We start from the raw sequence: 16,932 nt of genomic DNA on the forward strand, positions 1-16,932 counted from the left end.
TGTGTGAACTAAATAGTATCATGTTTATGCATGCCGGCCCATTTTAGCCCTCAGTTAATGTTAGTTTTCACTTCTTTATTAAAAGATGTCAGCTTTGGGGCACCTGGCTGGCTTAGTCAGTGGAGTGAACAACCTTGATCTGAGGGTATGAGTTTGAACCCCACATTGGATGTAGAAATTACTCAAAAACAGAATCTTCAAAAAAAAAAAAAAAAAAAAGGAAGCCAGCCTTACTCTATTGTCATAAATGAAGATGGACATCAACGAATAATGCATAAGACGTTTTTCTTTTGCTGTTGAGCATTTCAGTGAAATCGTAGCTATGATTATTGGCAAAAAATAAAAATACGTGTATAATCATGCAGCTTCTAATTGGACTAACTCAGAAGTGGTAATTAATTATTCAATGTGTAGGTGTAGTTAACAGCCTTTGCTTCTGGTAAGTGCCTTTTTTAGAACGCATATGTTTATGTGAGCAAGACAGACTATTTCCTGGAAGGAAACTGTGGTCTTGAGATCTTAATAATGTCACCTTTAATCTTGAACTCATGAGTGTTGTCCTACCCAGATTATTTTCTTGAAGCAGTTCCTTGCAAGAAGTAAATGAATCCTCCTTTGAGCCTGTTAAGACTCCACAGACTGTCAGTAATATGGAAAAATTGGATATTTAATCAGGAATATGAACGTGTGTTTCAGGTGGAGAATTCCAAAGATAATGAAGATAGTATTCTACAAAGAGAAATACCTGCCCGACAATCTCGACGAAGGTTTCGGAAAATTAATTATAAAGGAGAGCGTCAAACTATTACTGATGATGTGGACATTAACAGCTATCTTTCTGTGAGTATATTTAGGGAACAGTTCATGGCTCTCCCTTAATTTTTATATATGGTATCTAATTTACATGTATTTTTGGTAATATCAACACTTAAGGTTCAACATAAAATTTTAGAGCAGGTAAGTATATATAATTTTTAAAAAATATTTATGCTCAGTTGATTTTGGTAGAAATGCTCTTACCAGGGGCTCCTGGGTGGCTCAGTGAGTTAAGCCTCTGTCTTTAGCTCAGGTCATGATCTCGGAGTCATGGGATCAAGCCCTACATCAGGCTCTCTGCTCAGCAGGGAGCCTGCTTCTTCCTCTGTCTCTTTCTCTGCCTGTCTCTCTGTCTGTCAAATAAATAAATAAAAATCTTTAAAAAAGAAAAATAAATAAAGAAATGCTCTTGCCAGTGGAAGTTTTGTTTTTGCTTTGGTTTTTGTTCAAATCATGTAAAAAAAATTCTTACTGTATCGTTTTAGACCTTCTTTGTGGATTTTCTTGCCTTTTTGTTATCTAGTGGAATATGAAAGAGTTCTGAGAACTCAGATAATAGACTCATTGGGAGCTTTTTTCCTGATATTCTGTAAGGCATACAAAAGAAAAATACATCAAATTTTCTCTTGTCTTATGGGAGAAATACAGATACTGTGTGTTAGTGCAGAAATGTGGGCAAGTGTTAGTGATATGTTTTTACATACAAATATTGAAGAAGCAGCAGCAGCAATAGCAGATGAAATAATTAGCTTTTGTAACACTAGAAGAAACAGAAGCTGTTTCTCCAGAAATCTTCAGTTTTGTAATTGCAGAGAACTTCATTTTAAACTAAAAAATATTTGAATTAGTAGAAAGGATAGGGGCACCTGGGTGGCACAATCATTTAAACGTCTGCCTTCATCTCAGGTCATGATCTTAGGGTCCTGGGGTTGAGCCCCCATGTCAGGCTCCCTGCTTGGAGGGGAGTCTACTTCTCCCTCTCCCACTGTTCCTCTTCCTTGCTTGTGCTCTCTCTCTCAAATAAATAAATTCTTAAAAAAGAGAAAGTAAGGATAATCTAAGAAAGAATAAATCCAGGGGTATTTTATCAGTTTCAAAGAAATCATGATCCCTCCCAAAATATAAAGATAGTTTAGAGATTGATTGCAACAAAATTCCCAAGGTTATGTTTAATTCATTTGGTTGTCAAAACAGAACTTCCTCCTTCCATGTTAGGAGGAACGCTTATTTAAGGAATTGTGTATAGTGGAGTAAATGTTAAATTTAAGGCAGCTCTAAGGATTTAGTGACATTTGCCTTATGTTTTTGGTTCCATACATTCTAACAACAAAGAGTAATATGAAATAGTCCCCTAGGTTTTTTTGCTGCATCCAGAGGCACATAAAGTTCATTTCCTGATCTTACTATGTAATAATTTCTTTTTATGTAATAAATTTCCCTATAATGAATAAATTTCAACTAACATGTTTGCATTATTATACAAGTAATATGTGTCTGTTTTGGAAAAATTATGCATTGACTTGTCATACTACCCAGTTATGTACCCATTCATGACATTTTTTGTATTCTTGGATAAAGGGGCTTTTTTTCCACATAAGAGTTAACAAATGTAAGCTTTTTGGCTTTTTAAAATTTAAATATATGAAAACTCTTTAAAATTTACGTGTATAATGTGAACATCTTTCAGTGGTTTAGAAAATTTTTTTTTACATTATTCTCAAGAGTATCATGGCATTCCATTATAATAATTACCATAATTTATTTATCTACTTCCCAATATTTGGTCATTTCGATTTTTTTAGTTTTTATTTTTTTTTAAATAAGGTTCTAATTATCTTTCGTGCTTACGTGTATCTCTATGTCAGTTTCTTTAGAAAAATGCTGAGAAGTAGAATTACTGTCTTTAATTGTATTATTTGGTTTTCCTTATATGAGCTAGACTGCATAGTTTGTGTGTGTGTTTTGATCACTTACTCCAGTCTCAGCTCTAGTGTGTTCTTAGATTTTTTGGCACCATGTCTTGAAGCCCAGGCAAATTCTGTATTTTCTCTAGGTAGCTGTGGCTTACGCTCCTGAGTCATGTACTTGCAACTCCCATGCGTGCTAAATGTTGTTCTCCTGGGGATAAGTTGGTTTCCTGTGTAGACCAGAAATAGCGACAGGCACACTGCTTGAGATGCTGTCCATTTGATGACTCTGAGTAAAGTGTGGCATTGTTGCATTTAAAGGGTTATATAGCTAGTATATTTGTAATACTTAACCTATTAAGTACTGTCAGAAGTTTGGCAGAGGGGAGAACTAAGTTTACTCAGGGTAGTTACTAACTATGAGATGGGGTTGGAAAAGGATTTTTGGTCATGTTAGGTAAATTTGCTGTTTCTTGAAATAATAGTTTCTGTTTGCTTTTTTTTTTTCCCCTAAAATAGATATATTTCAGGCAACTTGGAAAAGGTTTTACAAGGTTTTCATTTATTATTCATTAATGTCACCCATATGGAAAACCTGTGTCTGTCCAAATACCTACATACTGATAGTTGGTCTGGATAAAGGAGGTTGTGCATCAAAAATTTAATTAGTATTTGTGAAAACATCCAGAAGAAAATTGGCTTTATGACTACTCGAGGATCTTTCAGTTCTTTTTTTTCTACTCTCAGCAATTCAGAGAGAAAGATCAAAAGGAATCATTTTTTCTTGTAGACAGTAATGCAGATTTGACAGTTTCTTTTTTCAGTTGCTCACCATCATCAACTTTTCCTTGCTAAAATGCTGAAGGTCAGCATTTTTTGTTACTGTTATCTTTGTCATAAGTATTATTAGTATACAACCTGTACGTAGAAGTTTATGTGTACTAAAGACTTTGCATGTTTTATTCTCTAATTGAATGCTTAGAATGATAGAAAAAGATTATTTTTATGAATTATTGTTGCAGTTTTGTCATACATTGCTTTATACAAAGATGAGAACCATGCTTTTAATGTGAAAGTGAAAGGGGTTTTTTCTTAATGTTAAAAAGAGCACTTCTATAACTGTAACATTTTTGAAACTCCTTAGGGTATTACTCTCAGAGTTTTTAACAAATTTACATATTTTTTAATATTCTCAGTGAGAATATTCTAGATATTTGAGGAAGGTGTATTTCATATTTAGAAATAGCAGAAAGGTGATGGGAGTAATACTCAGTGAGAGTAAGATGGGTAATTATGCCAGCTGAAAATAGTCTAGCATTTACATGAGCCATCTGTCTTGAATTCTTCCTACTCACTGTATGGTTAGGGAGTTTCATCTAAACTCTTTGTGCTTTGGTTGCTGTACCTCAAAAAATTAGAATGGTAGTATTGGGTGTGCCTCTTTTAAGGGGTGGTTGCTAAAGAACATGGAACATGTTTGCACACTCATAGTCTAATCAGTCAGTAATATCTGTAGATGCTTCTTCTTAAATGTTTCAAGATTTACACTCTGCTCTTACTTTCCCCATGTCGTTGCCTTAGTGTTCACTGCCTTTCTTTTTAGAACTGTTGTAATAGCATTGGGGCGCCTGGGTGGCTCAGTTGATTAAAACATCCAACTCTTGATTTCCACTGGGCCCAGAGATTGAGCTCATGTGCTCACTGGGGAGTCCATTTAGGATTGTTTCGCTCTTCCTCTGCCCCTCCCCCTGCTTGCACTTGCTCTTTATCTCTAAAATCAATAAATGAAATTTTAAAAGGAAAAAAAAAAAAACAAAACCTGTCGTAATAGCATCTCCTATAATCCCCTGGCCCATTTTCACTGTAAAAGCAGTATTCCTTCATTTTAAGAAATGTGGAAATTTTTTTTTCTAAATTGGAAAGTGTCTCATAAGCTCTTCATTAAAAGACATCTGGTTAATCACTTTCTTTGATTTCAGGATTTATTTTCTCCTTTCTCTCCGATAACCCTATGCTAGCCCTATTCTTTATCTCTTCCTTTATCCCATCCCACCAACTAGTCCGTCCGTTTTACTTCTTCAGTTCTAAATGAAGCTCTGTCGCTTCTTTTAAACTCTTAAATCTTTTCATAGCCCACTACCATCTACCGAAGAAATTCAGAGAGCTAATGTATGAGGACCTTCATAGTCTAGACTAGTTCTCTCTTTTTTTTTTTTTCAAGATTTTATTTATTTATTTGACAGAGATGACAAACAGACAGAGAGGCACGCAGAGAGGGAGGGGGTAAGCAGGCTCCCCGCTGAGCAGAGATCCCAGGACCCTGGGATCACGACCTGAGCCAAAGGCAGAGGCCTTAACCCACTGAGCCACCCAGGTGCCCCTAGACTAGTTCTCTTTAATAGAACTTTTAACAATGATAGAAATATTTTATATCTGTTTCCAGATTGGTGGTAGTTACTAGCCACAAGTGGCTATTGAGCACTTATGATGTGGCTGGTATGACTGTGGATTTTAATTTTGCATTTTAATTTCAAATAATTGACATGTAAGTGACCACATGTGGCTAGCAGTGACTAGATTGGACAGCAAGGTCTGGACTTTGTCCACCTCTCCAGCTTTATCTTTTCTTTTTTTTGTATACATTCACTACTTTTTAGTCATGCTGAACAAATTTGGTGAGCCTTGAAGGAACCATATTTTTAGTTATTTTCAGCTGTATTGAGATAGAATTTACATATAACACTATGTAAGTTTAAAGTGATTTGATATACATATTATATTGTAAGATGGTTACTGTATATGTGTATACACTAAGGTATATGTGTATGTGTGGGTGAGAAATACATACATATGTGTATGTACTGAGGGGTGAGAAACCTGCTTGTATACATCTTTTACATCTGCTGTTCCTTTTACTTAAAATGCTATTTTATTCTTTGTCTTCTTGGCACAAAGTCATCCTCAAGACTCAATTCTGTATCATTTCGTGGGAGGCCTCCATGATTCTCCATTGGAAAGGGTTAGGTATACATCTCTGCTTTCCCACAGTATTCCATGTTTATACTTATGACCATTATTAGACTACACTGTAATGGTTTCTTCAGAATATACTTGCCTAATGGGAACCATCGTCTTTGTACCCTCCAAGCTGGTTGTCTCTCAAGGAAAATAAGAGTGCCTCTTCTTGCATCAGCTTTCAGCCTGTTTAGATTCCTCTGTAACTTTGGGTACATTGTGTAACCTTCCTACATCTCTTTTGATTAATAACCTATAAATTTGTGAAAGGATTAAATGAGATTTTTTTTACAGAAAGTTCTGCGTTGTGTTTGGGGCTCTAAAAACCATTTAATATGTCAATAGCTTCTCTTCCTGTTGTTGTTACTATAAATACTCAGTATTTGTTGTTTCTTATAAAATAATTTTCTTATTTATCTGTTCTATACCTGAATATAAAATGTGTTTACCAAAATATTTAAGTATATTAATAGAATAAAAAAACAAGTAAGCTAAAGAATTAGAACAAAGGGAAAGTAAAAGCAGGAGAAAGAAAATCAAGCTGGCTTGAAATTAGGACAACTAAGATTCAGCCTACCACTGCTCCCATCCCCGCCCAATTTTTTTATAGTGTTTATTCACAGTAGCTCTTTTAAAATATGGTATTTTCTTTGTCCAACCTTAAAAGACAAGGTGGTAACTAAATGTATATGAAAGTCACTGAAGTGGCTTTACTGTACACAACCACTGGCTAAAATCCAGTGAAATGATGGCAGGGGTGTCTGCCAAAAACTGATGACTGGTTTTGGAATGACTGATTTGAAGGTCTTTCTGACAGTAGTTAGCAAGGCCCAGTAGGTTAGCCCATATGTCTTAAAATGTAGATTACAAAACAGTCCCTAGGACATGGGAAGAAAATAGAGTTTATATTTATATGTAGTATTATCCTTTTAAATTTCTGGGGATTTGTATATATTTCATAACTATTTTTGCTGGGGATATGTGCATTTATTAATAAGTTATATATGTCAGGGGCACCTTGGTGGCGCAGTAGGTTTAAAGCCTCTGCCTTCAGCTCAGGTCATGATTCCAGGATCCTGGGATGGAGCCCCGCATCAGGCTCTCTGTTCAGCAGGGAGCCTGCTTCCCTTCCTCTCTCTCTGCTTGCTTCTCTGCCTACTTGTGATCTCTGTCTGTCAAATAAATAAATAAAATCTTTTTAAAAAATAAGTTACATATGTCAGAAATGTATCTCAAAATTTTTTTATTTTAAAAAGTTTCAAGATTAGGTTGTTTTTAAATTTCTTCCTCATTTGGCACCAGTTTATCTTTTTAGCTTTCTGGCTCCATTAATTTGCTGGAGGTCCCTTCCTTTGGTCTTGCTCTCCCCCTGGAAGGTCTTTGGAGGCTCTTTTACCTAAGGTAATTCTTTAAGGAATCAGTTTGAATTTTAACATTTGCTCCTTCTATCCAGAATGGCCTCCTGCTGTGTCCTCTTGAGAAGTCCTGTTCAGCTCCCAGGGCTTCATTCATTGATTGCTCTCTTTGCAGACATCTTTCTTAACATTTCCTGTTCATAGAGTGGACTTCTCATTGGTCCCATAGGATGTGGAACTTACATGCAGTGTGCTCATAGAATTCGGCTATGTTCCAAAAGTTGATTACTATGTTTTAAACAGCCTATTATGGTAAACATTTTTCAAATGTAATGATTTAAATTTTTAATGTTATATACGTGAAGTTAAATGGTAAAATTAAGGCAGAACCAAAAAGGAAGAAGTATTTTGGTTTCATCAAGGACAGGCACCAAGTATGCCTTTATGCATCTTGAAATCAATCACCATAATATCAGAGAACATTCTTGCTCATTTTTTTTAAAGATTTTATTTTATTTGACAGAGATCACAAGCAGGCAGAGAGGCAAGCAGAGAGACAGAGAGGGGGAAGTAGGCTCCCTGCCAAGCAGAAAGCCTGATGCGGGACTCCATCCCAGGACCCTGAGATCATGACCTGAGCTGAAGGCAGAGGCTTAATCCACTGAGCCACCTAGGCATCCCCACTCTGCTCATTTTGTGGAAACATTATTGACCCAAATATAAACAAGGACATTCTTCAAAGGTCTGAAAAAGTTTCTTGGTGTTTAGGTGCTTCACTTATAAATAGTGGTTTTTTGGTTTTTTTTTTTTTTTAAAGATTTATTTATTTATTTGACAGAGAGAGATCACCAGTAGGCAGAGAGGCAGGCAGAGAGTGGGGGGGAAGCAGGCTCCCCGTGGAGCAGAGAGCCCGATGTGGGGCTTAATCCCAGGACCCTGAGATCATGACCTGAGCCGAAGGCAGAGGCGTAACCCACGAGTCACCCAGGCACCCCTGGGTACTTCATTTATGAAATTACAGTCCTTTTTATTGATTTCTCTTTTCTAATACTGTGTTTTTAAATAACGAACAGTAAAGGAGTTTGGTGTACATGTTACCTTCTCTTAACTAGATCCGAAGTTCCACAATAGACCATATCATAATTTTTTCTTTCTTTTCCCCGATACTGCTTATGGAGCTTTTTACATTCTCAGGCACAGCATAAGCCACTAGCCTTGTTTTTCTCTTTGTCCATCATAGCACCTCCATATAGTGGAGCCATCAAACTCTTTCCAAAAGGACACCTAGAAAAAGGATTTCATGGCAACATCATGGGTCATGGTCTTAAATTTAGAGGGCTTTCTTTTACTCACCTTTCTTTATATATGTTTTTTCTACCCAGTCCATTGTTCCGGAAAGTATGGCAGGTTGTAGGCATGGTACGGTACTCTAGAATCTACGGTTTGATTTTAGGCAGACAAATTACAGTCAATCAGTCAGCTCCCTCTGATGGCACCTTACATTCCCTGCTCTCCTGCAGTTTTGTTTGGATTCAGAGCATAGTTGGCAAGATTAAGGCATAATTGTCAGTACAGTTGATTATTAGGATCAGATTATTTAACCACCTTTATGTTGGTACACCAGATAATGTCTATATTCTTCGACTTGGCCATGCATGTGATACCATAAGTTTTGGGTTGTTTTTTTTTAGCAGAGTGTGTGTTGCTTTGATGGAGTCTGTGTGTCTTATTGATCAAGCCATTCCTGTGGTGAGAAATTAGGATCCTGTCCCCTGATAAGCTCATCAGAAATTAGAGGACTTTGGTCTAATCATGCATGTGATTGCTGAAATCTCCTCTTTGATGAGGATGTCTTAGTCTGTTGAGGCTGCTGTAACAAAATACCACAGACTGAGTGGCTCATAAATAACACATTTATTTCTCACAATTCTGGAGGCAGGAATTTTACGGTGAGGGTCTAGGCATGATTGGGTTCTTCTGTATGCTCCCTGAGCTTACAGACTGCTGACCTGTCTGCTCACATGATGGAAATGGTGAGGGAGCTTTGTGAGGCCTCTGTTATAAGGGTATCAGAGTGCCCTATTTTTTATGGTGCTTTGCATCTTAATAACAGAAGAGGACTTTTCTCAATTTATTCTTGATTGTTTAGCATCTCCTAGGAGAATTTTGCTTCCCATTTGCCTTCTGGGAAATAATACAGAATTCTTGATAGGAAGTTCTTATACCTACTTACAGGGTCATGAGTCCACAAATAGAGAAAAAGCAAAGGGATGGTAATGTAATCAAACTAAGTTAGGATAAATGGCTGCCTCGAGCAGTTTTTTTTTTTTTTAAGATTTTATTTATTTATCTATTTATTTGACAGAGAGAGATCACAAGTAGACAGAGAGGCAGGCGGAGAGAGAGAGAGAGAGAAGCAGACTCCCTGCTGAGCAGAGAGCCCGATGCGGGGCTCGATCCCAGGACTGTGAGATCATGACCTGAGCTGAAGGCAGTGGCTTAATCCACTGAGCCACCCAGGCGCCCCAGATTTTTTTTTTTTAATTTGTGAAAAAAATGCTCATTGTAGAAATGTAAAAACATAGAAGAATGTTAAGAAAGAAACTTGCTGTCATCCTTAACCCAGAGATAGCTAGTGTTACTAGTGATTTGGAAAAGTATCTTGATTAATTTAGCTCTTCTAATTTAGATAATGCTGGATATTTATAAATTCTGTTCTCTATTTCTTAGGTTATTAAGTTTTTCCTAAAACATTATTTTTAATAGTAATATTATGTTTTATGAGTATAAGAAAGTACTCTCACGAGGCTTCTGCTTTTTGTCCCTTTAATGGACAACTTGTATGAATAAATGGACTCTGATTTTGTTGTTAGGATTAACTTGTGAAAGTTAAGCTACTGGATTAAGGATATAAAAATTATTTTTATAGCTCTGTATAAGTATTGATAGCTTAATCATTTCAAGAAATTATCATTCACTTTTTTTTTTTACTTCATGAATGTTGGGAGCTCAAGGAGGGCAGGGCATGCTGCTCTGGATCTGCCCAGGGAACCAGAATTGGAGAAATTTTTTAACGTACTTGAAACACTTTATACAATAATTGCTACTGGAAGCTCTTTTGAAGTTTTTCTGAGGCAACTCTGTTATTAATGTATACCAGTGGTCCAAGGTATGGATTTTTAAGAGCATTCCAATTGGAAAACTCCTGAGACACAGCAAACAGATAAATGCTGAATGTTTTTGCCATTTTGTTTGATTTGTTATCTGTTTAGAAACTATGCTGAACTCAGCATTTGGCTTTCATAATACTAGAAAAGGCAGTATTAAAATTAGAGAAGTGAAAAAAAAATTAGAGAAGTGATTTAAAGTTGGTCTCAAATATATTCTGGGATTCTAGAGATGGAGACCGTATTCTCAACAGTTCAATCTTTAAAATGACATTTGTTTTTCCAGTAATGTTTATATGTAGCTCTATTTTAATTACTGGGTAGACCCCATTTTTTGGAAGAAAATAATACAACTTAAATTAGCTTTGCTTGGTAGCACACTTGACTGATTACAGGTAGAACATGTTCTTTATTTGCCTGTATGTGAGTCAATGAGTAAAAAAATGCTTCCTACAACTGCACAGTTTGGGGGAAAGTGGAAGCATGGTGTGCCTTTTTATTGTTCCTTCGGTTTCACTGTTTCTAATTATAGAAGCTTACATCACCTTAGTTGGTGATGAAGGCTTCCCTCTCCTTTGCTTTTTCTTCCTCGATCACTCCCTAAGGAAGGATCATATTTCATAGTGCTTATGTGTCCTGCTGGTAGCTTTAGCAGGGTTTTTAGCAGCATGGTGCTGACCATTTAGTGGTCATAGCTGATAGTGTGTTGAAGCGCACTTTTTCTTAATAGGAGGAGAATGTTGATGCTCTGGCTTCCCTTTTTTCAGAAAGGCTGAGTGATAGATAGAATGCACTTTGAAAAGAGGAATTCCTGAGGGGCACCAGTAATTAGAATTAATCGTGTCTGATAACTTAATGAGGATTCATTTCAAATATTAAAGTTAAGCAAGGGGTGAGGAAGAGGTGGAAAAGCTTGATATGATCCTTTACAAGGGCTTGGATGTTACCTCTCTGACATTATGGTAACGGGTCATTCATTCTTCAAAAGGATTAAAGTGGTTTTACTATATAAATCAGCACACTTAATTTATATTTTGAAGACCAAATGCTTACAACTAAAATAGAGGAACGAGGGGCCTGTTTATTTTGTGGTAGTACATAATTTTTCTTTGTTCTTTACCTGCTTTTGAATTTGGTTTCTCCCAAGTTATAATTACAGTTTTCACAGTTTTCACTGTGCAGATGGGGAATAAACAATATGACCTTGCCTGAGATTACTATAAATCTGGTTTTTGTTATTGTCGGTTTGTTTTTATAATGTCAAGAATGTATATCCTCTGATAATTTTATCGTTGATGACGCCCCCCCCTTTTCAGTGTTGTTTACTAAGTAAGAAATATATGTATAGTTTAGTAACTGTCAGAACCTCATTTTTGGCTTTCCATGCAATATTTCTGATGTTTTCATTTGTATTTTTGTTTAGAGGCAGTATATTACAGTCAGCATATTTTAATTATTAGCTACATAGCATTTACATTTTTATAAATATATTTGTAATGGTTTGAAGCTTTGCAAAACCAATGTATGTCGATTGCTTTCTTTTATGGTGGTGCGGCAGACCCTTCTGAAGCCAAAGATTTAATCTCATGTGGCTTAACATCATGATGTTTCATATGCAGGGGAAATGTATTCTTAAATGGCTATTCTGTGGTGATGGTTCCTAGATAATGTGTAGATCAGGGCACTCTCCCTTGCTGCGTTTACTTCATTTGAATTGGTAAGATGAGATCACAATAAAATTCTAAAAATGATGGAAGTGAAAAAGTGTTTATTCACTTAATCATATTTTTAGTTACTTGACAAATTACTGACTGTTGTTTTCAAAAGATGTTTCTTTCTTTCTTCATTAATTAGGAGGTTATGTCATTTTTTTTCCTGAAGAAATCGTGTGGTATAGCATATCCTCAGAATGCTGGTGGATTCATAAGCTGAATATAGGATTTGACCTGTGTATTTCTTTGATGGTATTGTTGCGCAGGGGGATTCTGTGTGCTCTGTTCACCATACAGTTCCCCAGGATGGCAGATACTATGAGGTGATTGGTAGAACAAGGAAAAGGATGATGTCATCTTCACTTACAGGCCATGCTATAGGAAAAGAGAGTTGTTCCTTTGCTGAGTCGTTGTTTACTACAGTAGTTTCTAACATATGGCATCTAGTGGATTGCATTTCATACACAGAGCAGCAGTTTCTTAAAGCAGCTAAGAGATGGCTCTCTCTTGCTCAGCTTGAGGTCCTTCTTTGTGTGCTATCAGCATGATTTATTATAAAAAGGGGGTGGTGGAAATGACCATTATGATCTTGTTTTTGGTTATAATTTAATCCTGTTGGTACCATACATGAATGTAATTGTTATCTGTCAATGAGACTGAACTACTCTTGAGTCATGTTACTAATGTTTATATATAAAAGGCTTATCTTAGAAATTTATCTTTAGTAATTGTTGGGCTTCATTTACATAGAGTGCCTGCTATCATTTTTCTGTTTCAAAATATGAATGCTCGAAATTAGATTTCAGTTAATTTATTCTTGAATGCTTAACATAGTGTTAAAACTCCAACACATTATAGTTTATTATAAATAATTAAATTGAGGGGCGCCTGGGTGGCCCAGTGGGTTAAAGCCTCTGCCTTCGGCTCAGGTCATGATCCCAGGGTCCTGGGATTGAGCCCCACATTGGGCTCTTTGCTCCACAGGGAGCCTGCTTCTTCCTCTCTCTCTGCCTGCCTGTGATCTCTGTCTGGCAAATAAATAATTTAAAAAGCAATAATTGAGAAAATATATTGGTGCTTGAAAATCAACCTGTATATGTTTACCATGTTTTATGTTTAGAAAGCTAGTCATGCTTATTTGTATTTTTGAGATTTAATTTTACATTTAAATGCAAATTTTTTGTATGTATTCTTTGGAAACTTTCACCAGAAATATGATTCTTAAGTTTTATGGAAATCTAAGTACGTAAGTGATCACATAATTTGAAAGCATGACTTACTTTTGTTCAGAACAGTATTTAGCTTTACTATAGTTTATTGTACTTTTATAAGTAACAGTACAATTCAGGTTGGCAGGTTAGTATTGTTCAGAAAGTGAGTCATACTTTGCCCAAAGGTATTAAAGAACTCTTTTTTTTTTTTTTTTTCTTTATTTGGTGGAGCTAATGACATGATGTTTCTTTGACAGTGGAGTCCTTTGTAATAACACCCATCTTTCAGGTAATAATTTCTCTTCCTAAGTTGCACATCTCTTGCCCTCAAAATTAGTGTTAGGTGAATAAAGCAAAATAATTGTATTACTTTGCTTTGTTCATTGATTGTAACTCTCAAAATTTTGCTGTCTGGGGATGTACTAAGCATTTTATCATTGGAAACTATGTCATTTTTTGGCCATTGGGAGGCACCATTACAAACTTAAGTGCAAACTATAGGAGTATCTGCAGTAGGTTCCTTGTGGCAGAAGTGTGAAGAGTAAGGGTGGATGCTAGAGGAATTGTTTTTAGATTGGATAGGGTGTGGCAAAATTTAATATTTTTCTGGAATTTTTATAGAAAAATGTTTACTTTTTAGTCCAAGTGCTAGTTTTTAAACAGGTATAATGATTTTCTTCTCTAATTCCTTTTGAGTTTTACTGGCATCCTGTGTCTTTCTAGGAATTGAGTGCCGGGCTGCAGGAAAGTACCGTATTGCATGGGTTATTCTTCCTCAGAGGAGTTGGTATAGGCTGCAACTCGACTGTTATGCCTAGTGATGTTTTTCAGCTTTTCTTTGCAAAATGAATTTCTATTGTTTCCATTTAAATATATACATAAAAATCTTACTACTTAGTACTTTGATATTTTTAATGTTAAGAGTATCCTAAAGGTTATATCTTTTAGAACAGTTACTTGATAAATAAGTTTTGCAAGCAGAAACCCCTGATTTAGTAATGTAGCAAATACTTATGTGACATCTGAGGGGAAGGCTGCCTTACATATTTGTAATGCAAGTATTTTACCAGTGCTAATTATTTTCCCTTGGGAGGACAATACTGTGCTAAATTTGAATAATAATAAGAAATCTAGCTTCCCAAATAAAGCTCTGTATCAATGCACAGAATTAAAAATCAAGATGGATTTTTTAAAGTGAAACAGAGAGGTGCTTTAAGCCAATTTTTTTCTTATAGAATTTAGCTTGCTGACATGTCTCAGGAAAGGGTGTGTGTGTGTGTGTGTGTGTGTGTGTTTTCAGTAAATTGCTTTTTGGGCTACATCTGCAGATACAGTAGCCAATTGATCTAATGCAGTTTCTGAAGGCTTTCTATACAGGTGATGTCATCCTTTTAGCTCTATTCTCCTCCCACTCTCTTTCCTTCTTATTAGATATTTCATCTTACTGCAGAGCATGGAATCAATAGGAGCTTCTCCTTAGGGAGCTGCTGTGAAACAGGCAAGGACAGTAGGAATTAAGACAGTAACATATAGTCTTGTTTTAGTAGAAGATATAGTGCTTTTGTGTTATCATATATAAATTTTCAACCAGAAAAGCCAGACTTAGATCAACATTACTGTCTTACTGATGCATTAGAACAAGAAGCAGTACTGCAGAGCTGTAAATAGTGCATGTGAAAAAGAGAAAATTTCAATTTTGGATATTTTCAGGCGTTCTCCAGGACAGACCTGTTAGAGCATATATATATCTTCTAACTACCATTTGCTTGCTCATCGGTTGATTGTTTTTTTTTTTTTTTAACCTTTGGTGATTAAGAAGATAAAGAAGAAACTTTCATTTTAAGGATACAGTGTTTGGTTTGCTTCCGATGCAAAAGAATTACTGCAGTGCTTGCTCTACAGAATGAAATAAGTTGAAGAAAAGACAAAGCTGTATTACAGAAAGGAAGGGTTTCTCAGAATCCAGGAACACAGATTTGGTGCATGTTGCCTTATTTACTTTGATTGATACTGTATTAACTGTGTGTTACTACTGTGCATGTCTGTGCCAGGAGCCTGAAGAAGCATGTGTATGTCTGTATGTACTGAGCCAGAAATGTAAACATCTTGATTTACTGTGATTTGCTTGTTAAAAGTGAACATTGTGATGAAAACTGTTGCAGTTATTTAGAACAATACTCTGAGCTACTGAAAGCTCCTGATTTCAGTTTGAAAGGGATTTGGAGAAGCTGCCTTTATATAACACTGCAAATGGCGTATGATTTGTAAAAAGAAACTTAACAGAATTTTGTCAACATACTCATCCCTGTGGCTCTGGTTTGAAAAGGAAACTACCCTTTCCAGCCCAGGAAATGGCTTTTCTTGTTCGCTGTTATGCCAATTGTCTTCAGCCATGGGCCTCCAAAGTAAGTAATGTTTATTATTTTCTTGGAGATGGATATAATCTAGTTACTAAATTTAAATTCTGTTACTTTGAATTGTAAACGAGCTTTATTGTGCTCTTACATTTCCTAAACTTTAATAATAAGTATTACAAAGCATTATGTAAAAAAGCTCAATCTCATGGCCATTTTGTTTTTCAATTTAAAGGAATCTCTAAAGTATTCTAATGTATCTCTAAGAGGATTTGAAAAAATACCTTCGTAATAATCTATAGACTTAAAATGTAATGTATTTGAGGTGTACTGTCTTCAGACTGAACCATTTGGTTATAGCTATTTCTGTACTTCTCTGTGAGTATGCTCTTTAACCTGATTGTATTGATAGCTTCCTTAAATGGTCGATGCATTTAGCAGTGTTAGTCTAATCTCTATATTTATATGTTTTTATATTACACAGAAATTTTAGGAAAACAGGGTAATAACTCATCAGTGAAGTAATATGAAGGACATACTTAGTATGAAAAGTCTATGAAAAAATTTTTATGTTCTTAAGCATTTTAAAAATAGTCGTAAGTGAATCATTAGTAGCTTGAGGTGTTAAGATAGCATCTGTTACATTTGTCACTTTTTAAAAAGCAAAATTAACTCACAGAAAAGCAAAATGCTACACAACAGGACATGCTAGGTTTTAGGAAAATATGCAATGTAATTTAATAAATTGTATTGTTAATAGTGGTTGTTTATATAGATCTGAAATTTGATGCTACTCAAGTTATCTTTCCTAGTATGTAAATTTCAAAAACAAACCCAGAGAAGTGTGAATTTTTAGTTTTGTTTTATGAAACTGTATGTTTTAGTAAGCACTTTAATTGTAACATTGGCTGTGTCAGGATTTCTTTATGGTTCTGTTGAATAGAGACAGGCACAATAGAGGCATTTCCTAAGATGAAATCATGTCTTTGTTTAAAGGTTGTCCTACTGATGGTGACTAAGGGAGAAATACTGTTGATAGCATCACTGCTATTTTCTTAAACGCAGCTTCTTGAAATACATTTAAATTCACAGTCTATTTGGCAAACAGCTGATTGAAATGTAAAAAGATGGAGAGAAACATAGGTATAGGTATGCGCTTCATTTGTACTATCTGGTAAGGCATGGGTGGCCTCCATAGTACAAATGCCACCTGTGGGGCCTACGCTTTGCTAATGCTTGATAGTAACACTACTAAGATTTAAAACCTGTGGAAGGAAAATGGATGAGACTAAATGAAAAAGCTTTGAAGAAAATCAAGAATGAGATATAGGGGTTGTTGTTTAGAATACCAACAAAAACATAGTCTTTGGTGGTATTGGTAACCAGCTTTTGATT

The 16,932-nt window shown here is 35.6% G+C and overlaps 1 protein-coding gene across 8 annotated transcripts in view; it reads left to right on the top strand.

Moving 5' to 3' along the window:
- RAPGEF6 (Rap guanine nucleotide exchange factor 6) overlaps positions 1–16,932 on the top strand; it is a 194,972-nt gene that overhangs the window by 71,203 nt on the left and 106,837 nt on the right. For 7 of the 8 annotated variants that reach the window (XR_006605373.1, XM_004737410.3, XM_004737414.3 and 4 more), the window contains one exon: positions 697–840. Coding sequence is in view for 7 of the 8 variants with exons in the window: in XM_004737410.3 (XP_004737467.1) it covers positions 697–840 (144 nt within the window). In the remaining variant the exon portion in view is untranslated. Of the gene's footprint in view, positions 1–696; positions 841–14,992; positions 15,589–16,932 lie in introns of those variants that run through there. The other variant, XM_004737417.3, reaches the window with a different exon arrangement.

Source organism: Mustela putorius, unplaced genomic scaffold, assembly GCF_011764305.1.
Source record: "Mustela putorius furo isolate JIRA1106 unplaced genomic scaffold, ASM1176430v1.1 tig00000145_pilon_pilon_pilon, whole genome shotgun sequence".
In the NCBI taxonomy this organism is placed as follows: Eukaryota; Metazoa; Chordata; class Mammalia; order Carnivora; family Mustelidae; genus Mustela; species Mustela putorius.